The sequence below is a fragment of the Camelus dromedarius genome, chromosome 11, assembly GCF_036321535.1.
Source record: "Camelus dromedarius isolate mCamDro1 chromosome 11, mCamDro1.pat, whole genome shotgun sequence".
Lineage (NCBI taxonomy): Eukaryota > Metazoa > Chordata > Mammalia > Artiodactyla > Camelidae > Camelus > Camelus dromedarius.
In genome coordinates, this window is record NC_087446.1 from 7784789 (window position 1) to 7805021 (window position 20233).

The 20233-nt window shown below is 56.8% G+C and overlaps 1 protein-coding gene across 3 annotated transcripts in view; it reads right to left on the minus strand.

The window, feature by feature from the left end:
• The window catches only part of CACNA1I (calcium voltage-gated channel subunit alpha1 I), a 107124-nt gene that overhangs the window by 45950 nt on the left and 40941 nt on the right, over positions 1–20233 (minus strand). For 2 of the 3 annotated variants that reach the window (XM_064491430.1, XM_064491429.1), the window contains exons 5-6: positions 15730–15827; positions 1695–1854 (exon numbers count right to left, since the gene is read on the minus strand). In XM_064491430.1, the coding sequence (XP_064347500.1) occupies positions 1695–1854; positions 15730–15827 (258 nt within the window). Of the gene's footprint in view, positions 1–1694; positions 1855–6227; positions 7116–15729; positions 15828–20233 lie in introns of those variants that run through there. The other variant, XM_064491431.1, reaches the window with a different exon arrangement.

Here is a 20233-nt window from a genome sequence, read left to right on the forward strand (position 1 = left end):
TGCCAAGCTATGTGCCTGGGAGCAAGGTTCTCCTCTCTCAGCCTCAGTTTCTCGGTCTCCACATGGGATCAAAAGCCAAGCATCACCTCCACGGCCTCTGTCATACAGGAGCGCTTCCTCACTGCTAACCAAGTAAATAAGCCAGTCCAGAGACACCCAACAACCGAATGAACTCACAAGTGAGGTAGTTTCAGACAGAGATAATGCTAAGAAGAAAATCAAGCAGGATAATGCAATAAAAGGCCTGGGGGACAGGGTGGTGAGGGAAGGCCTCCAGGAGGAGGCAACATTGGGGCTGAGCTGGGATAATGAGAAGGCGGCCGCCACAGAATGACCATGGGAAGGATCTGAGTGGGACAGAGGGGTCTGGATGTGTCCTGCACCCCCAAAGCTGAGAGCTCCTACCTGTGCATCTCCATCTTTGAAGGCCAGACCAGAAGAAGCAGTGGCCCCCTCTCCTGCTGCCCCAGGCCGAGCCTCAGGGCCCGACTTTTCCAAATGATTGACTCTGTATGGGTCCCCTTCCCTGCCATAGGGCCCTTACCCACAGAGGGGTCCCATCTCTGGTCGGCCCAGATCCCCCATTTTTCCCCCACAGTGATGGGCAGGTGAGCCAGTCTCTTTTACAGGCCTCCTCCCGGCTCTCCAGCTTAGTTCCTTTCCCACGAGCAACAGTCAGGCTGTGAAGCAGAACCCAGCCCACGCCTGTGCAGGTCCCCATGCTCCTGAGGTCATCCTCAGTCCACAAAAGTCACTCAGGGGAGGCATCTGTGACCAGCTCCAGCCAGGGTGCTCCCCGAGGGCAGGAACTCCACCTTCTACCGCGTCCTCAGCCCTGAGCACCAGCTGGGCAAGAGCTGCCCCTTGGGTGGGTTTGTCAAGTGAGAGGATGAATGAAGATGCTTTCTTACTTCTGTGTCCCTGGGGCCTGGCACACAGCAGGAGTGCACTAATGCACGTTAGTGAAATGAAATCAAAGTCATGTCCAAAGACACACGGGCACGTATGTACACTCGGAGACAGTGCTCATCCCTCTCCGCTGAGACTATAGATGTCAAATTCCTCAGACAACGCAACCCAACTCCTCCAAGAACCAAAGCTTGATTTCTGTTTAGATAGCTCTGGATAATCATCTCTCTGAGAAGCTGCCTGCTGCATTGCTCTTAGACACAAGTGGGCCGAGGGCAAGCCAACCTTTCCCTGATGACTCACGGTCACTGATAGGAATGTCTGGGCTGTAATTAGAGAGCCGGGTTCCATGTCTGCTTTTAAGGTTTTCTGTCTTCTTTTCCCCTGTTGGCATCACTTCTGCTGGGGTCTCAACTGCCCTTTCCCCTCCTACCCAACCTTCTAGTTTGCTGCTTCCATTCTTTGGCCCCAATTCTCAATTCCCAAATAAGGTAAAACTGTGTATTAAGTACGAGTCACTAGGAGCTGTTTAGACTAGAACTCTGTGATATCAATTTTGAGAGCTCAGAGGCCTTCTGTGCTCATTTGGTGTCCAACCATTCACGGGAGACCCCCCACCAGCTCACCTGGGCACATCCCTTCATCTCTCTGCGCCACTGGGAATAAGGCTTGGGACCAGGTGGTCAATGGGGAGACATTCCTAGCCCTAAAATATTCAGCCCCACTGCTGCCCCAGGGAAAGCTGGCCGGGGGCCACGGGGCGGGGGGCCGGGGGCTGCACTCACATGGTGAAGTTCTCCTCCAGGAAGCAGCGGTTGCGCAGCAGGCCTGCCCAGAGCTGCACGCCGATGATGCCAAAGATGAAGAAAACAAAGAAGCAGAGCAGAAGGACATTTCCCAGCATGGGCAGCGTGTCCAGGAGCAGGTTCACCAGGATCCGCATACCTGGGAGAGGGAAGGGTGGAGGGGTTGGCAGACAGAGGCAGAGGTCCCAGAGAGGAGAGAGCGGGAGCAGGGTTAGAGAAACAGGAGGCGGTGGGAGGAGAGGTGAGACATGTGCGCAGGGCCTCCTCACTGCACCTAGCCTGCTCAGTGGCCACAAGACAGACCTTCTCCTTGGTATCTGCCCCTCCACCCAGAGGCCATGGCAATGGCTCTGGGCCCCACTGCACTTCCACTAGATCACAGATGAATAAGCAGGCATTTATAGAGCAACTTCTATGTGCCAGGTGCTTTTCTGGGTAGTGCACAAATATGATCTCCTTTGGTCTCCGTGACAACTCTGTGAGGGTGGTACTATTATCCCTATTTTATAGAAGAGGCAACTGGAGGTTCATAGAACTGAAGTTACTTGCCCAAGGTCGCACAGCAGAAGGAGCAGGGTCTGGACTTAAACCAGGTGTCCTGACACCAAGTCCAGCACTCTTTCCACAACACCAAGGACCCAGAGGCCTGGGACTGAGGTGGGCTCATCTCACTATACCCAGCCCCCACCTAGGATGGGCATAGCAGGTGCCTAATAAGTGTGTCCTGAATGTCCTTCATCTCCAGGGCAGTCACTTGTCCCCTGATCATGCCAGGACCCATCAGTACCAGCCAGAGGCACTCTGCTGACCCACCCCACTGCATGATGGAACCAGGCAGAGCTCTGAAGAACCACGGCCAGCCAAAGGACTCAGACCTGACCTGGTGCCAGGGAAAGAGGTCTTTTCCTTTTCTGAGAAACAACTGCAAAGAATGAGCCAAGCCAGAGGTGAGGAGGAGAAAGTGAGGAATTGGGAGGGGAGACAGACATCCCCAGGGAGGGTGACAGGGTGACCTGAACAGGGCGTCAGGCAGGCATGGGAAGGGGAGCAGAACATGATAGTCACTTCCTGTGGCATTGGAGGCAGGGGTCTGACGTCCTGAAACCCCACAGGTAGGGAGAGGAAGCCTGTGGAAAGCACGAAGCCTCTAATTTAGAGAGATATGGGTTCAAATCCCCACCCTGCTGGTCTCTGGGACCTGTGGGACCTTGAACCAGTCCCCTCCCCTCTTGGAGGACAAGGCCACTCAGCAAAGGGACCCAAGAAGACAGCAACCACCCTGCAAAGATTCCCCGGCTCAGGGGCCACACCCAACTCTCAGCAAATTCTGGGGCTCCCACCCACAGAGAAAATGGAAAATGTGCTCAGCTTCTGGCCCCATTCCACACACTTACCATCCTTCACTTCTGTCTTCCTAGCCTTCCCTTCTGCCCCTCCTGCCCTGGGCTCACCCATCTGCACCTTCTATGCCCTCTCTCCCCCTCTCTCTGGAGGCTCAGTCCCCAGCTGTGAAAAGGACCCAGCTCTCCCAAGTCTGGAAGAAGTCACCCACCATCACAACTTCAGTAACTGTCTGCAGGTCACTCGCTCTCTCCTGACTCCTCCCTTGCAAGAACATCCAGCCACCCAGCCGCTGGAGAATCCACAGGACTGCAAGCCTCTGTGGTTTTGCCCATCCCCTCCTTCCACAGTCCTAAGAGTCCTACGCCCCAATTCCAGTCCCTGTGGTTTGGGTGGGCTGACATGGAGATCACATGATCTAGGCCTGGCCAATCAGCATATTCTGCTCCCCCAGCCCCAGTGGTTGATCCCAGATGGGCACGTGACTCCAGGCCCAATGAGAGGCAGCACTGAGACTTCTGCTGGAACTACAGAAAAAGAGATGCTCTCTTTCCGCAGGGGTTCCAAGCTGGGAGGAGTTAAGCCTGGAGCAGCTGGGGCCCTCTTGCCTGGGGAGGACAGAGTCTGCCTGGGGAAGTAGTCAGCCCAGGGAAAGCAGAGACCAGGACAGAGAAGGGTTGATTCCTGATAATGCCAACTCTAGAACGCTATTCTGGGCATGTCCCCACTGTGTGTGAAACCTGCTGGCATTCCCAACAGCTACAGAAGCTGGGGTTTGTGAACCCCTAGCAGGCAGGGGGAGGTCCCTGGAAGGACTGCATGAACCTCATGGAATTGCTATAAAATATGCAGGTATGATGTCATGAATTTTTCTGAGAAGAAGGTCCACACAAGTGTCTGTGGCCCCAAAGGGTGTCAAGAGCTGGTGGGTCACACCCCCCACAAGATCCTGTGATCCCTGTGCCCCCTGCCTGCCTCTCTAGTCTCATCTTCGTCTCTCCCTCCTGCCCCAGTGTGCACCCTGAGTCTAACAATATCAAATTATTTAAAGTTCCCTAAAGATACCATGGGATTTCACACCTCCATGCTTTTTTACTCATGCCGTTCCCTCTTTCTAGAACAATCTTCCACCTCTCTTGTGCCTGGCAAACCCCTATTCAGCCACCACAGCTCCATTAAGGATCTACTTTCTCTCTGTGAAGACTTCCATACTCTTTCTCACCAAGTCTCTCTCTCTTCTGCTCTGGGCAACCTCAGCGCCTCCAACCTAGCCTAGGCTGCCATGTACAGTTGTACAGGTTACATACTGCACAACATTGGAGGTACCATTTACAGCAACATATAGTCTTCTTCTAGCCTTAGTGCACAGTCATCTGTTTACTCTCCTGTCTCTTCCACTGGGCTGTAAATTCCTGAGGGCAGGGCCTGTGTCTGAGTCACCTCAGTGTTCCCAGAACCCAGCAGGTCCTGGCCCAGAGCACAGCCTCAGCCAACATTTACTGAATGACTGTTCATGAATGAATGATGTGATAAGTCATGGGGAGGGATTGAAATATTGAACAGGGGAGGATGGAAGGGTGGTGACAAGGAGAACAGTAGCCCTGTCCAGACTTTTATTTATTCCAGGGCGATTGCTGAGGTGGATATTAATGAGGGTAATTATTTGGGATTTGCATCACAAGCTCCGTATGGAGTGATTTCCAATCAATAATTAATGCCCACCCCTATCCTCCCTCCCCACAAAACTAGGTCAGCCTCCTCTTGGGAAAGCAGTGGGGCTCCCTTGCAGCTCCTGATCTCCAATTGAGAGCAAGCCAGGGTGAGTGAAGGCTCGATACCCACCTTGCCACAACCGCCCCCCAACAGGGTAACCAGGGGGTGTGCAGAAGAGAGAAGTAAGAAAACAGAGCAAGCACCCTGTAATCCATCCAAATGTTATGTAAGTTAGTTGCAGGCCATTCTGGTGCCCCATCATTCAGTCATTCATCAAACACTTATAAATACTGTTACATACCAGACACAGTACTAGGCACATGGGAATCCAATGTTGCATTTTTCACCCCCTCAGAGCTTGTAGTCTACCAGCAGGGAGCCACAGTGTTGGGGAAAGGGACCATGCCCGGGGAGTGGGGACAACTTCAGGCATATTCCTGAAGGGGCTGACTGGAGCTGGGCCCTGCTGGCTACAGAAGCTGAGGCCAAAGTACAGAGCATGACTGTCCAGAGAAGGCATTCAGGCCGCACTTGGAGGTCTGAGGAGAGTGGGGCTCTCTGCTCAGTGGCTGGTCAGGGAGTCCCGTGGGCAGATATCTAAGCAGGAGGGGCCCTCCATCAGCTCTAGGCTTTATGGGGGAAGGAGCAATCCTGGAGGCCGAGACAGGCTGGAGGCAAGCGCGGAGGGCCAGGCAGCGGCTGTGAGAAGGGGCTGCAGCAGAACGGTCTGGAGGAGGCTGTTCCACACAGTCCCAGCCTGGCTGCTCCTTGCCTGCTCCCCTGGGCCCAGCCTTTGTGGCTCAATTAATTACATTTCCCAGTTCTCTGGGATATTGAAATTCTGAAAGGCTCCTGAAAACCTGCCCAGCTGGCTTCCCTGAATGGCAGCCGGGTCCCTCCTCCCCTCCTTTCTCCCTCCGCTGAGCTGGGCCCCAGCTCACTTCTCAGTCCTCCCTGGGGCCCAGAGAGTCCCAGGGCCACAGAGGCAAGGCATAATTAGCTAATTAGGGACGCAAAGCGAGGAACTCGCTTCCGCACCAGGGAAAAGGGGCCACAGGATTAGGGAGCCAGGGAGGACCCCGCAAGAGCCCAGCTAATCCTCCTTTTATGTCCACAGTCAAGTAATTAGCTAAAGCAAGTCCGACGGCTCCACTCTGGCCTCAGTTCCCATGGCACTGGATACAGAAGAGAGAGAAACAGAGACAGAGAAAGTGAAACAGAGAGAGAGAGAGAAATGCAGACAGAGAACAGAGATGGAGGGAAAGAGAGACTGCCTTTAAGACCTGTCACCATCTGCCTCGGACCATCCTTTCTATTTGTCTCCCCCCACACCCTCCGCTAGCCAAAGCCTCCTCCTTCAGTCAGTCTTCTCTGATTCTCACGTCCAGTTAGTCATGAAGGCCTCCTGCCTTTAGCTCCCGACGGCTCTCCTTTATCCCCTCTCAGGATGAAGCTTACCTGGTCTGCTCTCTTGGTGTGACTTTTCAGGCCTTCTGCTTGGGGTGGGGACCAGGTGGGCCTTGATGAGGGCAGGCTGCCGGCCACCCAGGAGTGTGGCTGAGGGCCCTGCTTCCTCAGCCAAGAACAGAAAGAGGATCCCGGAGTCCTCAGAACATCCAGTGTAGTGCATACCCTGATAAGCATCTAAAGCAGCGACCCAGGACAGGACATCTGTCCCATTCCTGGCTGGGCAGCCTCGAGGCAGAGCTGGCCCTCTCTGGGACCCAGTGGCCTCAACTACAGAAGAGGACAGTGGTTCCTATTCAGCCTCAGGAACACCCTAAGGCCAGGACACCTCAGAGGGAGGTGCCCCCAAACTCAGAAGCCCATCTACCCCCATGAAGAAGGTGTAAATCCTTACCCCGCCTGCCCCCATCCCCTGCTCACAGGCCCCCACAATCAGCCTCCAGCCTCTCTCCCGGCCTCACCTCAACCTGCTGCTCCAGCCAGACTGCAGATGCCCCCAGCACCCCAACTCCCCACCTCTGCACACCTGCCCCCACCCACATCACCCTCCCCGATTCTGCCATAAGGGTTCCTGTTACTATTGTGCCCCCAGGGACAATGCTGGGTCCACTTCCCAAGGCAGGAGGGGGTCCATGCTGGAGCCAGACCCACGCACTTCCCGTTCCTGGGTCACCTCCAGGCCCTCGCACACACCCAGGCCATCTCTCTTCTGTTTTCAGACCTCAGCTGCGTGGACACCTCTTCTGGTCCCCGGGCTGGGCTCGTGCCCCGGCAGTGAGCTGCCTCAGCCCCGCCCGCCCTCCATCGCAGTACTTAACTACAATGTCAGTGTTCATCAGCTCACAGCCCTGCCCTCCCCCGGAAACGAGGAGTGCCAGGCCCATCAGGGCTCCACGTCCGCCAGTCCAGCCCAGGGCCTGGCACAGAGCGGCCCCTCCGAGGAGGGCAGTGTGAATGAACGGAGGAGTGAGAGTGGATGGGTCCATTCAACAAATATTTAGTGAGGGCCTACGATGCACCGGGCACCACTCTAAGCCCTAGGGATATATCAGTTAAAAAAAAACACCACACCAAGTTCTCTGCCCTTGTGAAACCAATATTCTAGCTCAGGGAAGGGAGAGACAGACAGAAAACAACAAACATAATAAATCAGTGCATTTCCTCATTTGCTGGGGGAGACGTGCTACAGAAACAAAAAGCGGAATGGGGGAGGGGATGGGGAGTGCCAGGTTAGGGCCGGGGGTCAGGCTGGTTTAAAGCGGGGGCCGGGAAAGGCCTCACCGGCAAGGTGCATGGGGCAGCTGTGTGCACATCTGGGGAAGAGCTCTCCAGGCAGAGGGCAAGGGCGGGAGGGGCGCGAACGAGGGGGCTGCCTGCAGGTGAGTGTGAGACTCCGGCTTCTACTCACGCTGAGAGCAGTGGGCAGAAGAGAGTTGTGGTCTGAGAGGTTGGAAAGACTCTCCCCGGCTGCTGGGCCAGGGCAGAAGAGGGAGGCCCGAAAGAGGACACAGCCTGCGGCTGCTGTACAAACGCCCATGTGTGACCCCAGCACATGCTCGCATCTCCAGAAAGTGGGCCGGGCCTGTGGGCTGCATGACCAGGGGTGTAACAGCAGACACATGGTAGCTGCCTCCTGAGGGACAGAAATAGAAAGCCCAGAGGGGGACACCCAGAGAGATGTGGCCCTGGGCTGTGCCCTCTGACGTTGCTCGGGCCCGTGACTCTCCAGGATGGGAACTGGGCCTCTGTCCACCTGCTCCTCTCCATTCTGCCCAGCCTGGCGCAGCCATCTCTTACCTGCCAGCCTGATACTGCACATCTGGCTGGGTCCAGATGACAATGGCAGTGGAGGGGGGCGTGGCTGGATTCTGGAGACATTTTAAAGGTTGAGCCAAGGGGCAGGATGTGGTGTGAGTGGAAGAAAGGAGCCAGGGCAGCTCCAAGGTCAGGGGCCTGAGGCCAGAGGCACAGAGCGGCCATCAGTGGAGACAGGGCTCCACCGGGACACGTGGAATTCGGGGTGCCTGGTGCACAACCACGTGAAGTCGTTTCATAAGCTCTCGGGGTCTGGGGTTCAGAAGAGGGAAGTATGGCCTAGAGTGTCATGTGGGAGGCATCAGAGTAGAGGTACTCTCTAGGCGGCATTTAAAGCCAGGAGCTGGGGGAGACGGATGACGGGTGGACAAACTGATGGAGCTGCTCAACCTTTTCACCCCTTCTCACCAGGGACCCCCAGACCAGACCCCCAGACCAGACCCCCTGCCCTGAGGGAAGCCGGGCAGCAGCCAGACAGGGGCCCTTGGGGGCAGTAGGGACCCAGGAGGAGATGGGGTGCACTTCCTGACAGGCGTCTCCCCCGGGGGTCTGGGGTGCTCCCTGCAGACAGGCACTGTCAGGCCGGATTAGCGCGGCCCCTCTGCCAGGCCAGCTCAAGTAGAAAGAGCCGAACTCACGCCAGCCTCTGCCGGGGTACAGCCTGCAGCCGGGAGAAGGGAGGCAGGCCGAGGGCAAGGGGTGCCGAGGCTGTGGCTGGCCATGGGGCTCCCCTCTCTCGTGTCTGGCCAGGTCAGTGGAGGGCGCTGAGCAGCCGGGAGAGGCCGTCTGCTGCTCCTGCCACGGCCAGTGCCAACTAATCAGGGGCACAGTGGGTGCCGGGAGGGCGGGCCAGGCAGCATACGGCCAGGCTGCAGAGGACACAGCTGCTTGCAGGGCCCAGCCAGGTAGGGGCCTCAGCACCCACCTGAGATAAGAAACAAACCCTAGGCAAGGAGTTGGCAGCCCTGCACCCTCCAGCCCAGGGACACTTCCGGGTCCTTCCCTAGGCCATCAGTGCTCACACCCTTGGGGGTGGGCCTGGCCCTGTCCCACTGAACGTCCCCACCCCCACTGTGCCCCCTGCTGCCCTCCTACCCATTCTTCAAACGTCCTGTCCCTCTCCTCTGTGAAGCCTCCTCAAAGTAGTTGGTGGCCCTTCCCCTCAGACCCTGCTGCCTCTGTTAGAGCACGTGTCCCCGTGGCCCACAGCTCCTGGCTCCAGTGTCTGCCTGCAGAAAAGGGGCTGCATCCGAGTCTTGTCGTGACTGCACATCCGACCAAAGCCTGGCCCGGTGGTGCCTTAGCGCATGCTACTTTGGATGAATGGACGATTGGATGAATGAATGAATGAATGAATACACAGTGGCTCTCTCCCTTGATCCGGTGTCCTGTCCAGGAATCACTCCCTCTCATGGTGGCGGGAGGGGGACCTTCACCCCGCCCCCACCCCAAGCATCTCCTTCCACAGTCCTGGCTGCTCTTTCCTGTTCCCAAGTCAGGTTCTCATCAGATGCTCTGGCCAGATGTTCTCCCCCCCACCCCCATCCTTTCCAAAAGGCAGCAGCCCTGGGGAAATCAGGCCCCTCCACTGCATTGTCGCTTTTCTCTCCCTGCCTCCGTCCTCCCCTCCCTTCCTTTCCTGGGGGCTGCCAAGCCTTTCTTCCCCAGGGTGGCTGGGAGCCCCTCGTGGGTGCCAAGAACAGACACTCTAAAGTCCAAGGTCCTGCCCGGGGTCAGAGCCTCCTTCAGCTGCACCCCAGGCCCTAGTAAACACACGTGCACAGTGAAGATGCTGAGATTCTCATGCAAGCTCTGTTTCAAGGCCCCCAGCCCTCCTGCCAACAGATGCGGAGTATGAGACTCCCACGTGATCAACGCCTGGTGTTGGCACCTTCGCTGGGCACCCCTTCTACGAGCAGGTGTCATGAGGATATTTTGCTGCCCCAGGGCCTAGCAAAGGAGGGCTGGGTCCCCTTTATATGGATGGAGAAACTGAGGTGGAGCCACTGGCTAAGATCCTAGGCACAAACTCTGATCTAAGTTCAGGTTAATGCAGTCATTAGCCCCGACACTGGGACCCTCCCTCTGTGAGGAAGGCTGGGATGGGTAGCTAACAGGGCACCTGGTCTACACCTGGCACTGCAGACTAACCCACACAGAGGTGCCATGTGCCATCCCCAATCCGTACAATGCAGACAGGGGTCCGAAGCAAGAGAAGACTCTTTCCCCAGGCCCTGCAGTGAATTAACCTACGTTTTGAATGCTGGCAGAGCGACTCTCAGGCCACACTCTGCACTGACCACTGTGCAATCCTTCCTGCCCTGACTCGTCCCCATAGAGCTGCACAGGGCTCAGCACCATGAGAGGTCTGCACCCTGACGGTGAAAGGCGTTCAAACGTCCGGAGCACACTAACCTTGGGGGTAGACCAGGAGAGGAAGGGCATTACTGTAGTCTACAGGGCCTTTCTGCCTGGACCCTGGACAGGGGTCTTTCTGACGCCCTGTAGATGGAGTAGGTGGCTGAATGTCTACACACTAAAAGGAAAAGGAAGGAGGTCGTGAAAAGGGGCAAAAAGCGCTGGCCAGCTGTGTGGCCTTGGGCAGGTTACTCAACCTCTCTCTGCCTAGGGCTGTTATGAAGGTGAAATAACAACCATGTAAAGCACCTGATAAAATTTAGCCGTTTATTGTCATTAGTAAATCACTCAAAGACGTGGAACACTCACCTCCTGCCTCCCCCTGACACGCAGTCCTCTGCCCAGCTCCACTGTTCCCAGGACAGCGCCTCCTCTCCGCCTCTGCACATGTAATTCCACTCCGTCTGCCAGGACCACCCCCGCCGCAGCCCTCTGTGCACGTGGTGAGCATCTTCCAAACCCAGCTGCTTCTGAAGAGGTCCTGATGTCCCCACCCTCTATCCTCAATGCTCCCAGCACCTTCTTCATAATAGTAGCACCTATTGACTACTTACTGCATATGAGGCTCTGGGCTAAGTTCTCTACACACAAAGCATTTCATCCTTACAAAACTATATGGAAAGTGGTATTATTAAGCTCATCTTGTCATTAGAGAAATGGAGGCCCAGGGTTTCACGATGGGCAGGTGAAGGGACTAGCCCATGGGCCTCTCAATACAGAGTAAATCTCCAGTTCCTGGTCCAGCAGCTGAAGTCCAACAGTAGCCCTCCCCACAGGACTGTTAGCTCTGCCTCCCTGTCCACGGGCCCTGCCACAGGAGGCAGGCTCCACCTCGCTCCACCCCATCCCAGGCCCAGCCCAGAGGCCCTTGCACAGAGGTGGGTCCATGCTGAACCAGGGGTTCAGGGGTTGTCAGGGGACAGGGCTCTGGGAGGTGGGCAGTGGCCCAGGGGAGGCTCAGCATTCTGAGCAGCTGCCCCCGAGCTCCCCTGGCTTCCCTTCCGACCCCGCCCTCCCCCCAGCCTGGGCCGGGTGTGCAGCGGCCAGGTGCAGATGTGGGCCAGCAGCTCAGACTCAGCTGGCTCAGGCATTGGAGTAACTGCCCTAGTTTCTTACTGGAGAAAAAAAGCACTTTCCATGTTTAAATGGCTTGGCCAGTGGGTTCTGGGAAGCACTACAGCTGCCTGAGGGGTGTGCAGGCTGGGAGAGGCCAGGAGTCCGCTGGTGCCAAGAGGCAGCACTTTCAGAGATAATCCAGCCCCATCTTGCCAAGGCCCAGAAAGGGACAGGGACTTATGAAAGGTCATAGAGAGAGGAACCAGAACCCAGCCTCCTGACTCACGGCCTAGTGCTTCTTCCCTCCCTCCCAACCTTCTCCTCCATGCTATCTCCTGCCTTCTGTCCATAACTGGTTGAGTGGTCAGGACAGACCTGAAGGAGTGGGGTGGAGGGACATATTTCACGAGGCTCTGTAAAGGCGCCCCGTCCATCCTGGGCAAAGCCGAGAATCATACATCTAATCAGAACCTCCTCCTCCTTTGTGGAAGTAAGGAAACAGGCCCAGAGACACCAAGAGGCTTCCCAGGTCACACAGCAGGCTCCCAGCTGAGCTAAGAAGCAGCACTTACACTCCCTGACAACCCGACCGAGTCTTCTTAGTTGGTCATGTTTTTACACTACTTTCTGAACTGCAGGCAGCCATCCCACTCTCCACAACTTTGCAATTAATAACCCATAATTTGACTTTGCCCAGTCCAGTTCTCTAGCCTGCCATCTAGTGGCCAAACTGAAAGCTACAGGCTATTGTTGAAAAGAATGCGTCCCAGGGCAGAAGCCGCTCTGAAGATAAATGAGAGGACTTGGAATGTTCAGGGAAACATCTAGAAAAAAAGGAGGCAACCAAGCAGACCTCTCAAAGAGACACTTCTATAAGCCTGTGCCTGCCCTCCCAGCTCCCAATGCCGCTCAGTCCCCGGTGACTCTGGGCAGAACACGCAGCACCCGGGAAAGAAGCGTCCCCTTCTGTAAATGAGGGTCTGGACCAGCGGACCTGCTCCAACGACCTGAGGCTCCTGTTAATTAAGTTTCTCATGAATATGAATTTATCTTAAGGTCCCTTTCCAGGGGGGGCACATTGGTAATATTTGGGATCCTGGAGGGTTCATGCCGCCAACAACTCCCCATGCCAGATTCTGAGAAAGCAAAATTGGAGAGACTCGTTTGTTCGCTGAGAGGTGGAATCATCTCAGAGCGGGAACAGAACTCCCCACCTCGGGCCACCCTGGGCCACCCAGCGAAGCCTATTAGCAGGAAAGAGGCCCCTGAAGAAAGATCTGAACTCCTCTCTGGGCTCTCCAGGCCACCCAGCCTCCAAAATTGTAGCCTCCAGAAGTGCAGGGCCCAACCTGGGGTCTTCTCCAGAGAACCGGACAGACTGGCACTGGGGGCCTGGAGTGACCCCCACAGCCAGGAGCCACCTAATGAGCTCCTTACACAGCCAGCAAGAGAGGGAGGTGGGGGGCCGGGAAGGAGACACAGGTGCCCACCTCCCCCCACATGTGCACACACCCCCACGTATACACACCCCACATGCACACAACCCCACGTGTGCACACACATATACATACAATACATGGTCTCTCATGGATACAGAGACCTGCACACTCACACACACACACACAGATGTATGGAAACCTACCCACAGAGACCCTGTGTGTCTACCCTGTCCACCCCTCTTCTAAACCATCTCTTCTCAAATGTCCTGTCACATGGCTACTCTCATGCCTGTCAGATCCAGAGACCTGAAGGGAGGTGTAGACCACAGGATCATGTACAAACACCATGTGTGACCCCAGCACATACACACACATCTCTAGAAAGGGGGCCGGGCCTGTGGGCTGCATGGCCAGGAGAGTGATAATGGCCATATGGTGGCTGCTTCCTGCAGGACAGAAATGGGAACAGTTGAGTGGGGCAACCAGAGAGATGTGGCCCTGCCCTGTGCCCTCCCTGCTGAGGTTGCCCGAGCCAGATGCGGGCTTCCTCCATGACTCTCCAAGACCAAAGCAGAGCCTCTGATCACCTGTTCCTCTCCATCCTGCCCAGCCTGGCCATCACTCATCCACATTACCAGAGCAGTCCTGTGTCCAGCTCACCCCCTCATTCTCCTCCCCACTGCCTGGCACGTCTAAAACACTCCCTTGCCTGGTTAATCCCCAAATCCTGCTGAGTCTCTGCACAGATATCACCTCAGACCCCCAGCGTCCCCCACTCTGCCCCGCCCTGCACCCCGGGTGCTCCACATGCCAGTGCCTGTCTGTCTGAGCGCTGACGGCACTGTGGCCCTGGCACAGGACGGATGCTCCATAACACCAGCCCTGTGGGTCCACTTCACACCTATTTATTGAATGCCTTCTATGCACCTGGCATCGTTCTGGGCGCTGAGGGAACGAAGCCCACTGTGGCCAGTTTCCCAGCAGAGGGAGGTGGAGCCTGAGGGAGAGGAACACATGCCACTGGGGAAGGTGTCCTGGTTAGAACGGGCTCCAGTTTAGTCCCTGCTGTGTGACCTTGGACTGGTCATTGCCCTCTCTGGGCCTCACTCTCATTTGTTAAATGAGGTAAAGATGATTTTGAACTAGGTGATCTCTAAGGTGTCTTCTAGAATAAGGGAAGGATAGAGAGAAGCTGTCACCTAGGACGGCCTCTCTGGATGTCCTTTCCCTGCCCCCGAGCGAGTCTCCCAGGACAGTGGGAGGGGCAAAGGTGCTACAGCTGGACTGCTCCTCTCCCCACCCCCACAGCTTTGGTTCTCACTGCTCACCCCCTACCCCCACCTCTCAACCTGTCCCTCAGGACCCTCACAGCAGCTCTCAGGGACCCCTGGAGTTTCCCATCAGTCAAGGTTCACCAGTGGGGAGCTGACCTTGTACATGCGACCTTGAGACTCCAGCCCCCCAGGAGCCTCTCTGTACCTTGCCCAATGCAAGCCAGCCAGCCCCTCCAGGTCACCTTGCTCCACAAATGTCCCAGAGCATGGCGTCCACTGCCCCACCAGGCCTGCCTGGGCTGACCGACAGGCTCCGTGAACCCAGAGTCAGGCCAGCCTTCAGGGTACTCACAGCAGACGGCTGCAGAGAGGTAGACTGGGTGGGACGAGTGGCAGGGCACCCCCAAGGGCCCCACAGCTGGGTATGGGGGGAGTGGAGTCAGTGCTGACTGTGGAGGAGGAAGAGGGGCAAGGAGCCCTCCCATCTAAAGATGGGGAAACAGGCTCAGGCGGGGAGGAGAAGCAAGAGTTCAGATGGAGCCAGGGAAAGAGCTGGGCTTAGAACGGACATAGCTCTGCTCAGATCCCTCTGCCTTGCCCCAGAACTGCTGTGTGACTTTCTGCAAGCCACTTAACCTCTCTGAGCCTCAAGTGCATTGTTGAGAGGATTAAGTCAAGTGCCTGGCACACAGGAGGTGAGCAGATGCTCATAAAGTTCCTGTCCTTCCCCATCAGGGCTGAAGCCCATGCAAGCAGGGCCCCCCATCTCCTTCCCTGGATCCCATCCCATTCCTGACCCAGGGCAGTGGAAAGAGTCAGGAGACCTCTTGGGCAAGTAACCTTGTGTCTCCAAGTCTCGGTTTTTTCATCTCAGTTTTTCAGGAGAATAGCCCACCTCCCTCCCAGGGGGACTGTAAGGCTCAAAAACAATCACAGGGAGGAAAAGCTTTGAAAGCTGTGTGAGTCTGGGCAGATGTCAGGGTTTGTTATCCAATAACCTCTCTCAACACGAGGTGGGTAGACAGGCGGATGGGTGGGTGGATGGACGGATGGACAGGCAGATGGTCGGGGTGGGGGAGGGTGAATGGACCTATGGGGGTGGCCCTATGGTGGGGGTGATGAGGGGTTTGGGAGCTTGAGTTCTAAGTCAGTCAGCACAAGTGGAGGAGTCCGGGAGCCCCCCCCCCCCCAGTGAAATTCTGCACAATGTACTCCCTCAAACCAAGCAGCTTATTTTCACACACAGGCCACCTTGACAGCACCCCACTTCCCCCCGCCCCCCGCCAAGGAACCTTGTCCCCGAAAAGCCAGAACTTGCTGCAATCTGAGTCCTCTGGGGACCCAGAGGCATCAGGGCCACCTCCCAGCACCTTCAGATACTGGCCCATGAGCCTCTGGGAGCAGGACCTACATCTGTCCAGTCACTGAAGGATCTTGTGCCCAGCACTGGGCACTGGGCGGGCTGGGTCAGGGCAGGGGGCACCAACTCACTGGGCACACGGTTGATGGCTTTGAGGGGCCTCAGGACACGCACAGTACGGATGGCTGACAGGTTGATGTTCTGAAGGTCCAGGGAGTACTCGACCATCCTGCAAAGAGAGCGGAGGAGAATGAGGTGGGGAGCGGGAGGGTCAGCCGGAGCCATGGGCCAGGCCACCCACGTCCACACCGGCCTGGAAGGAGTGAGTGAGAAAAGTAGTCAGAATCCCAGTTAAGCCCCGTCAGCCCTGTGGCTCGGGGCTGTCTCCTTGGGCCTGTCTCCCCCTCTGTAAGCTGGGCGGGTGACATCTACCTCCCAGACTGCCCCGAGGATCCCAGCAGATGCAGCCAGGGAGCAAAGGAAAGGACAAGCAGAGACGCTGGGTCCCCACTGCACACCCAGCACTGTGCCAGGCGGCTCCTGCCCCAGCTTCCAGGGCAGCCTCTGAAGCAGGAAGGATTCGCCCCATTCCTCAGACGGGAGAACTGAGGGGCCAAGAGGCCCCAGGCTAACCCCAGATGGCAACTGGCCATCACAGTCACAGCAGCAGCAGCGTCTGTGGGGCCCTCGCTGAGGGCAGAGGCCTGAGTGGAACTCCCAGTCCCTTCATGTCCCCAAGTCTGCAGGGGCCCCCCAGGCCAGGGCTAGATGCCTGGATTTATGATGAGATGAGGCTGTAAGAGAGGTGATGTCACGTGTCCCAGGTCACCCAGCAAATGGGTAGAGGCTCAAGCCAGGAGACAGCCCAGGTCTATCCCTGTCTCTTTGTCTCTGAGCTCCACCGTGGGCCCATGCGAGGCCAGGCATCACAGGCCACGTCTCTGGGATGTGGCAAGAATGCTGTGTTTTGCCTGCAGGAATAATCCACTCTTTCCTGGACAAACCCAGTCCAGCCAGCCCCCTGCAGGGTGCCCAGGCTCCCCCCTCCAACCTCGTGGGCTCACCGAACTTCCCCCTTGCAGGACATTCTCCCACTGTCCCTCCGGCCGGGGACGCCCCTCCCTTCATTTCTGTCCACTGAAACCTTGATCAGATTCTGTGCAGATGCCCTTGGAGTCCTGGAAGTTTCTCCATCCCTGAGTCTACGATGAACCAGGCTAGTCTAGGTGCTATGGGTCCAAGAATGACTCAGACCCGGCCCCCTACTCTCAGGAGTACGCACCCAGGCAGCGGATAGACTCAAAGCAAAGACAACACTGGAGCCCTCATCGCTGCCCCAGTTCTCATCCTCAGGACCTCACCAAATAGGTCTACCCCATTCCACAGTCAACAGCCCTACAATTCCTAGGAGACAGTTTGCCTCCTCCAGGAAGCCTTCTCAGATCTCCACAGAATGCAGATCTATGGGGTAGTCTCCAGGGTCCCCTCAGCTCCCCGCATGTCCACCAGATCCCTCCTGCTCAGTTGCTACCTGCCCCCCCATCCCCCACTGAAAGAGGTCCCAGAGGCCTGCAGCCCCAGCCTGACCCCGGGTGCCCCAATCACCAGACCTGGGCCCCCTACCCTGGCACTCCGGCACTGCTGCCAGCTCCACCTGTCACCATCATCAGCAGGAAATGAAGGCTTTTCCTACACACCATGGAAACCTGTCCAATTGTTGTGAAGCCGCTACCCCCTCCCGCTGCTTGAAGAGTAATTGAGTGAAAGTTCCGTTTGCCTGAAATGCCTCCATCCATCCCCCAGCTTTCTGGGGCACAGGCTCCGGCTCTCGTGCTCGCTCACTCTCTCTCTCATACACACATGCAGATGCGCGCTCACACGCAACACGAACGCCTGCACGCCGCCATCGGTGCACACACACATACACACTCCTTGGACACTCTCATCCACACTCACTCCTAATTCAGATGAAGGGGTGTGACCAAAAAAGTGGCAGAGACCTTAGAACCAGAGACAGAGACCAGGGGGACCAGAGGAGGGGGAGGGAAGGAGTGGCGGTGCCAGGGGCAGCAGCCAGGCAGAGGGTGAGGGCTGAGGCGCGCCCAGGGGCAGTGGCTGCAGGCAGAGGGTGATCTGAGAAGGGGTGCCGAGGGAGTGGAGCTGTATGAGGATTCCGTGCGTGGGTGAGCCACACTGTCGTTTTCATATTTGGTAGAAAGAGCTCTCCAGGCAGCCAGGGAGATGAGTGTGATGGAGGCGCTGCGGGGGCGGCACACACGGGCACACAAACAGGCTCTCACACTGGCGCACGCGCACACACGCACACACCAGGCCTAGGAGAGCCACCCCACGGCAGGCCCAGCTCCAGCCAGCCCCTTCCGCCTGTGCCCCGCACCACCCCGCACCCCGAAACACAGACCCTCTTCCTTCTGCCTGGTTCTCTCCATCCTGCCGACGGGCTCGGTTTGTGCTTTGCTGAATGTGCTGGAGGTGAGGGCTCCTAGCTCACGCCAGACTGAACCCACCCAGGTACTATATTCCAGGAGCCCTGGGCACATCTGCTGAGCTCCAGCAGGTGCCAGCCCAGGATTTGTTCCATCCCCATGAAGTCTCACAATAGAAATAAATAGCTCTTTCACAGACGGATGTGGAGACAGAGGAAAGAAATGGTTTTTGAGGGCCTCTTGTGTGAGTTCTCATTATTTACTCAAGTTAACCTGTTTGAGCCCCACCTACATTACTTAGGTCCCACCTCCCCCCTCTCCATGCTCTCCTGGACCAGAGCAGACCCACGGCCACAAACCACACCAGCGCTTGCCTCTCTGGGAGCCCTTGGGACAATCCCGCCTGGTCCCTGACTCCCCTGCCCCACAGTCACATGGGCTCCATCCCCATATGCCCTCTTCAAGGAACCCACAGTCCACAGTCTGGGACTACTGGTTCTTAATTAAGGGAAGGGTACCCACCAGGGCCCCTGATCCAGGATAGGCTGTGGGGCAAGAACGGAAAATGCCTACAGATGCGCTGCATATTCAGGCTGCTTGGTGAGAAATCGGGTTCACTTTCCTTATGTTTTTCTCTAAAATAATAGCAGGGCTGGCCCCTGAGTGAGACATGAGTTATGCCTGAAAGTCACCGAGGCCCACGATTACCTAGAGTGAGCAAGCTTTAGGGTCTGAACACTTATCAGACCCCATCTCATGAGGGAGACTAAGCAGTCACAACCTGGCAGAACTCTGGGTCTGCTGCAGTGGCCCAGTTCCCTCCCTTCACCTCTGACCTGACCCTTCACTGAAAAAATTCCCCTGAGAATCCATCAGTTGCAGCCCTCAGGGTCCCTGCTGAAAATCTTCCAAGAGAAATTTCTTGGAGAATTAGCGTCAAGAGTTTAGCTCTGAGCTTCCTGGCAGTCAAGTCAAAAGGGGAAACGTGATGAGTCACTGAGTTCGAAGCAGCATGAAAGAACTTGGCCTTGTGGATTCTCCCAGGGAATTCATTTGCCAGAACATTTCTCCCAGGTCCCATGCACCTATGTTCTGCTGCACCTGCATCACCTGTCGAGGGAAGCAAGACCAGGTATAAATGCTTTCAGTGATAAAGAGCAACTAGTAGGTGCCCAGTGAAGAACCCAGTAGTGCTCATTCTTCCCTGATGGGAAGAGGATAGAAAGGTGAACACTGGACAAGGATGGAGAGAGATGGTCAGAGAAGCAGCAGGAGGTGGGAACTGTGGGGCTGTCTCTGCCCTGGAAAACGTGCTGTCTGACGGTGACTCTGCATCTGCAAGCCCAACGTGGGACAGTCGGCCGACAGCTCCACCACCCTGCCCTAGTCTAGTCTCTGTCCCTCTCCTGACAGCGGCAGTACCTGCTTCCTCCCCACCCAGCCCATCCTCAGTTAGTCAAAACCTCCTAAAACTCTAATCTAGCTGTGCCACTCCTGGACTTAAGCCCTCAGTGGCTCCCCATTGCCCTCAGAACAAAGTCCACACCCGTGACCACAGCCCTTCAGGCCCTCCAGTCTGGCCGCGGCCCCCTCCCCCACCCCCTGCTCTCACTCCCTGCAGCTCAGGCGCCGGGCTAGGCCCACCAAGCTCACCAAACATGTGATTCTCTGCCCCTTTCCTCTGTCCCGTGCCGTCTCCTCGCTCTCATCCTTCAAGATCCCCTCCTCCATGAAGCCCTGCTCACCCCGTCCCTGCACCGCAAGCTGAATTCACTGCTCTCTGCTCTGGCTCCTTCCACACTCTGCTCACACCACTAGTCTAGTTTGGGTTCCCCCAAAGCAGACTGAGCCAAGGCCTTGGGAGCAGCAGTTTATTTGGGAGGTGATCCCAGGAGGCACAGAGACGGAAGGGCAAAGAAAGGCCAATGAGGGGGGCTGCTCATGAGCAGGTTACCACTGTGGGCCACGGGGCGCCATCCCAGCAGGGATCCTGACAGACTGTGTGGCTCAGAACTCGACCAGTGAGGGGGGCGGGGGGCTGCGGCTGAGCACCTCTCTCCTCCTCAGCACAGCCCCGCTCCAGCCCCGCCGCACAGTCGGCAGGCATCGGGGAACCTGTGGAGCATGAATAACACCTGTGATGGAAGAAGCCGCCTACTAACCCCTTCCCCCACCCCACCCCTGGATGAGA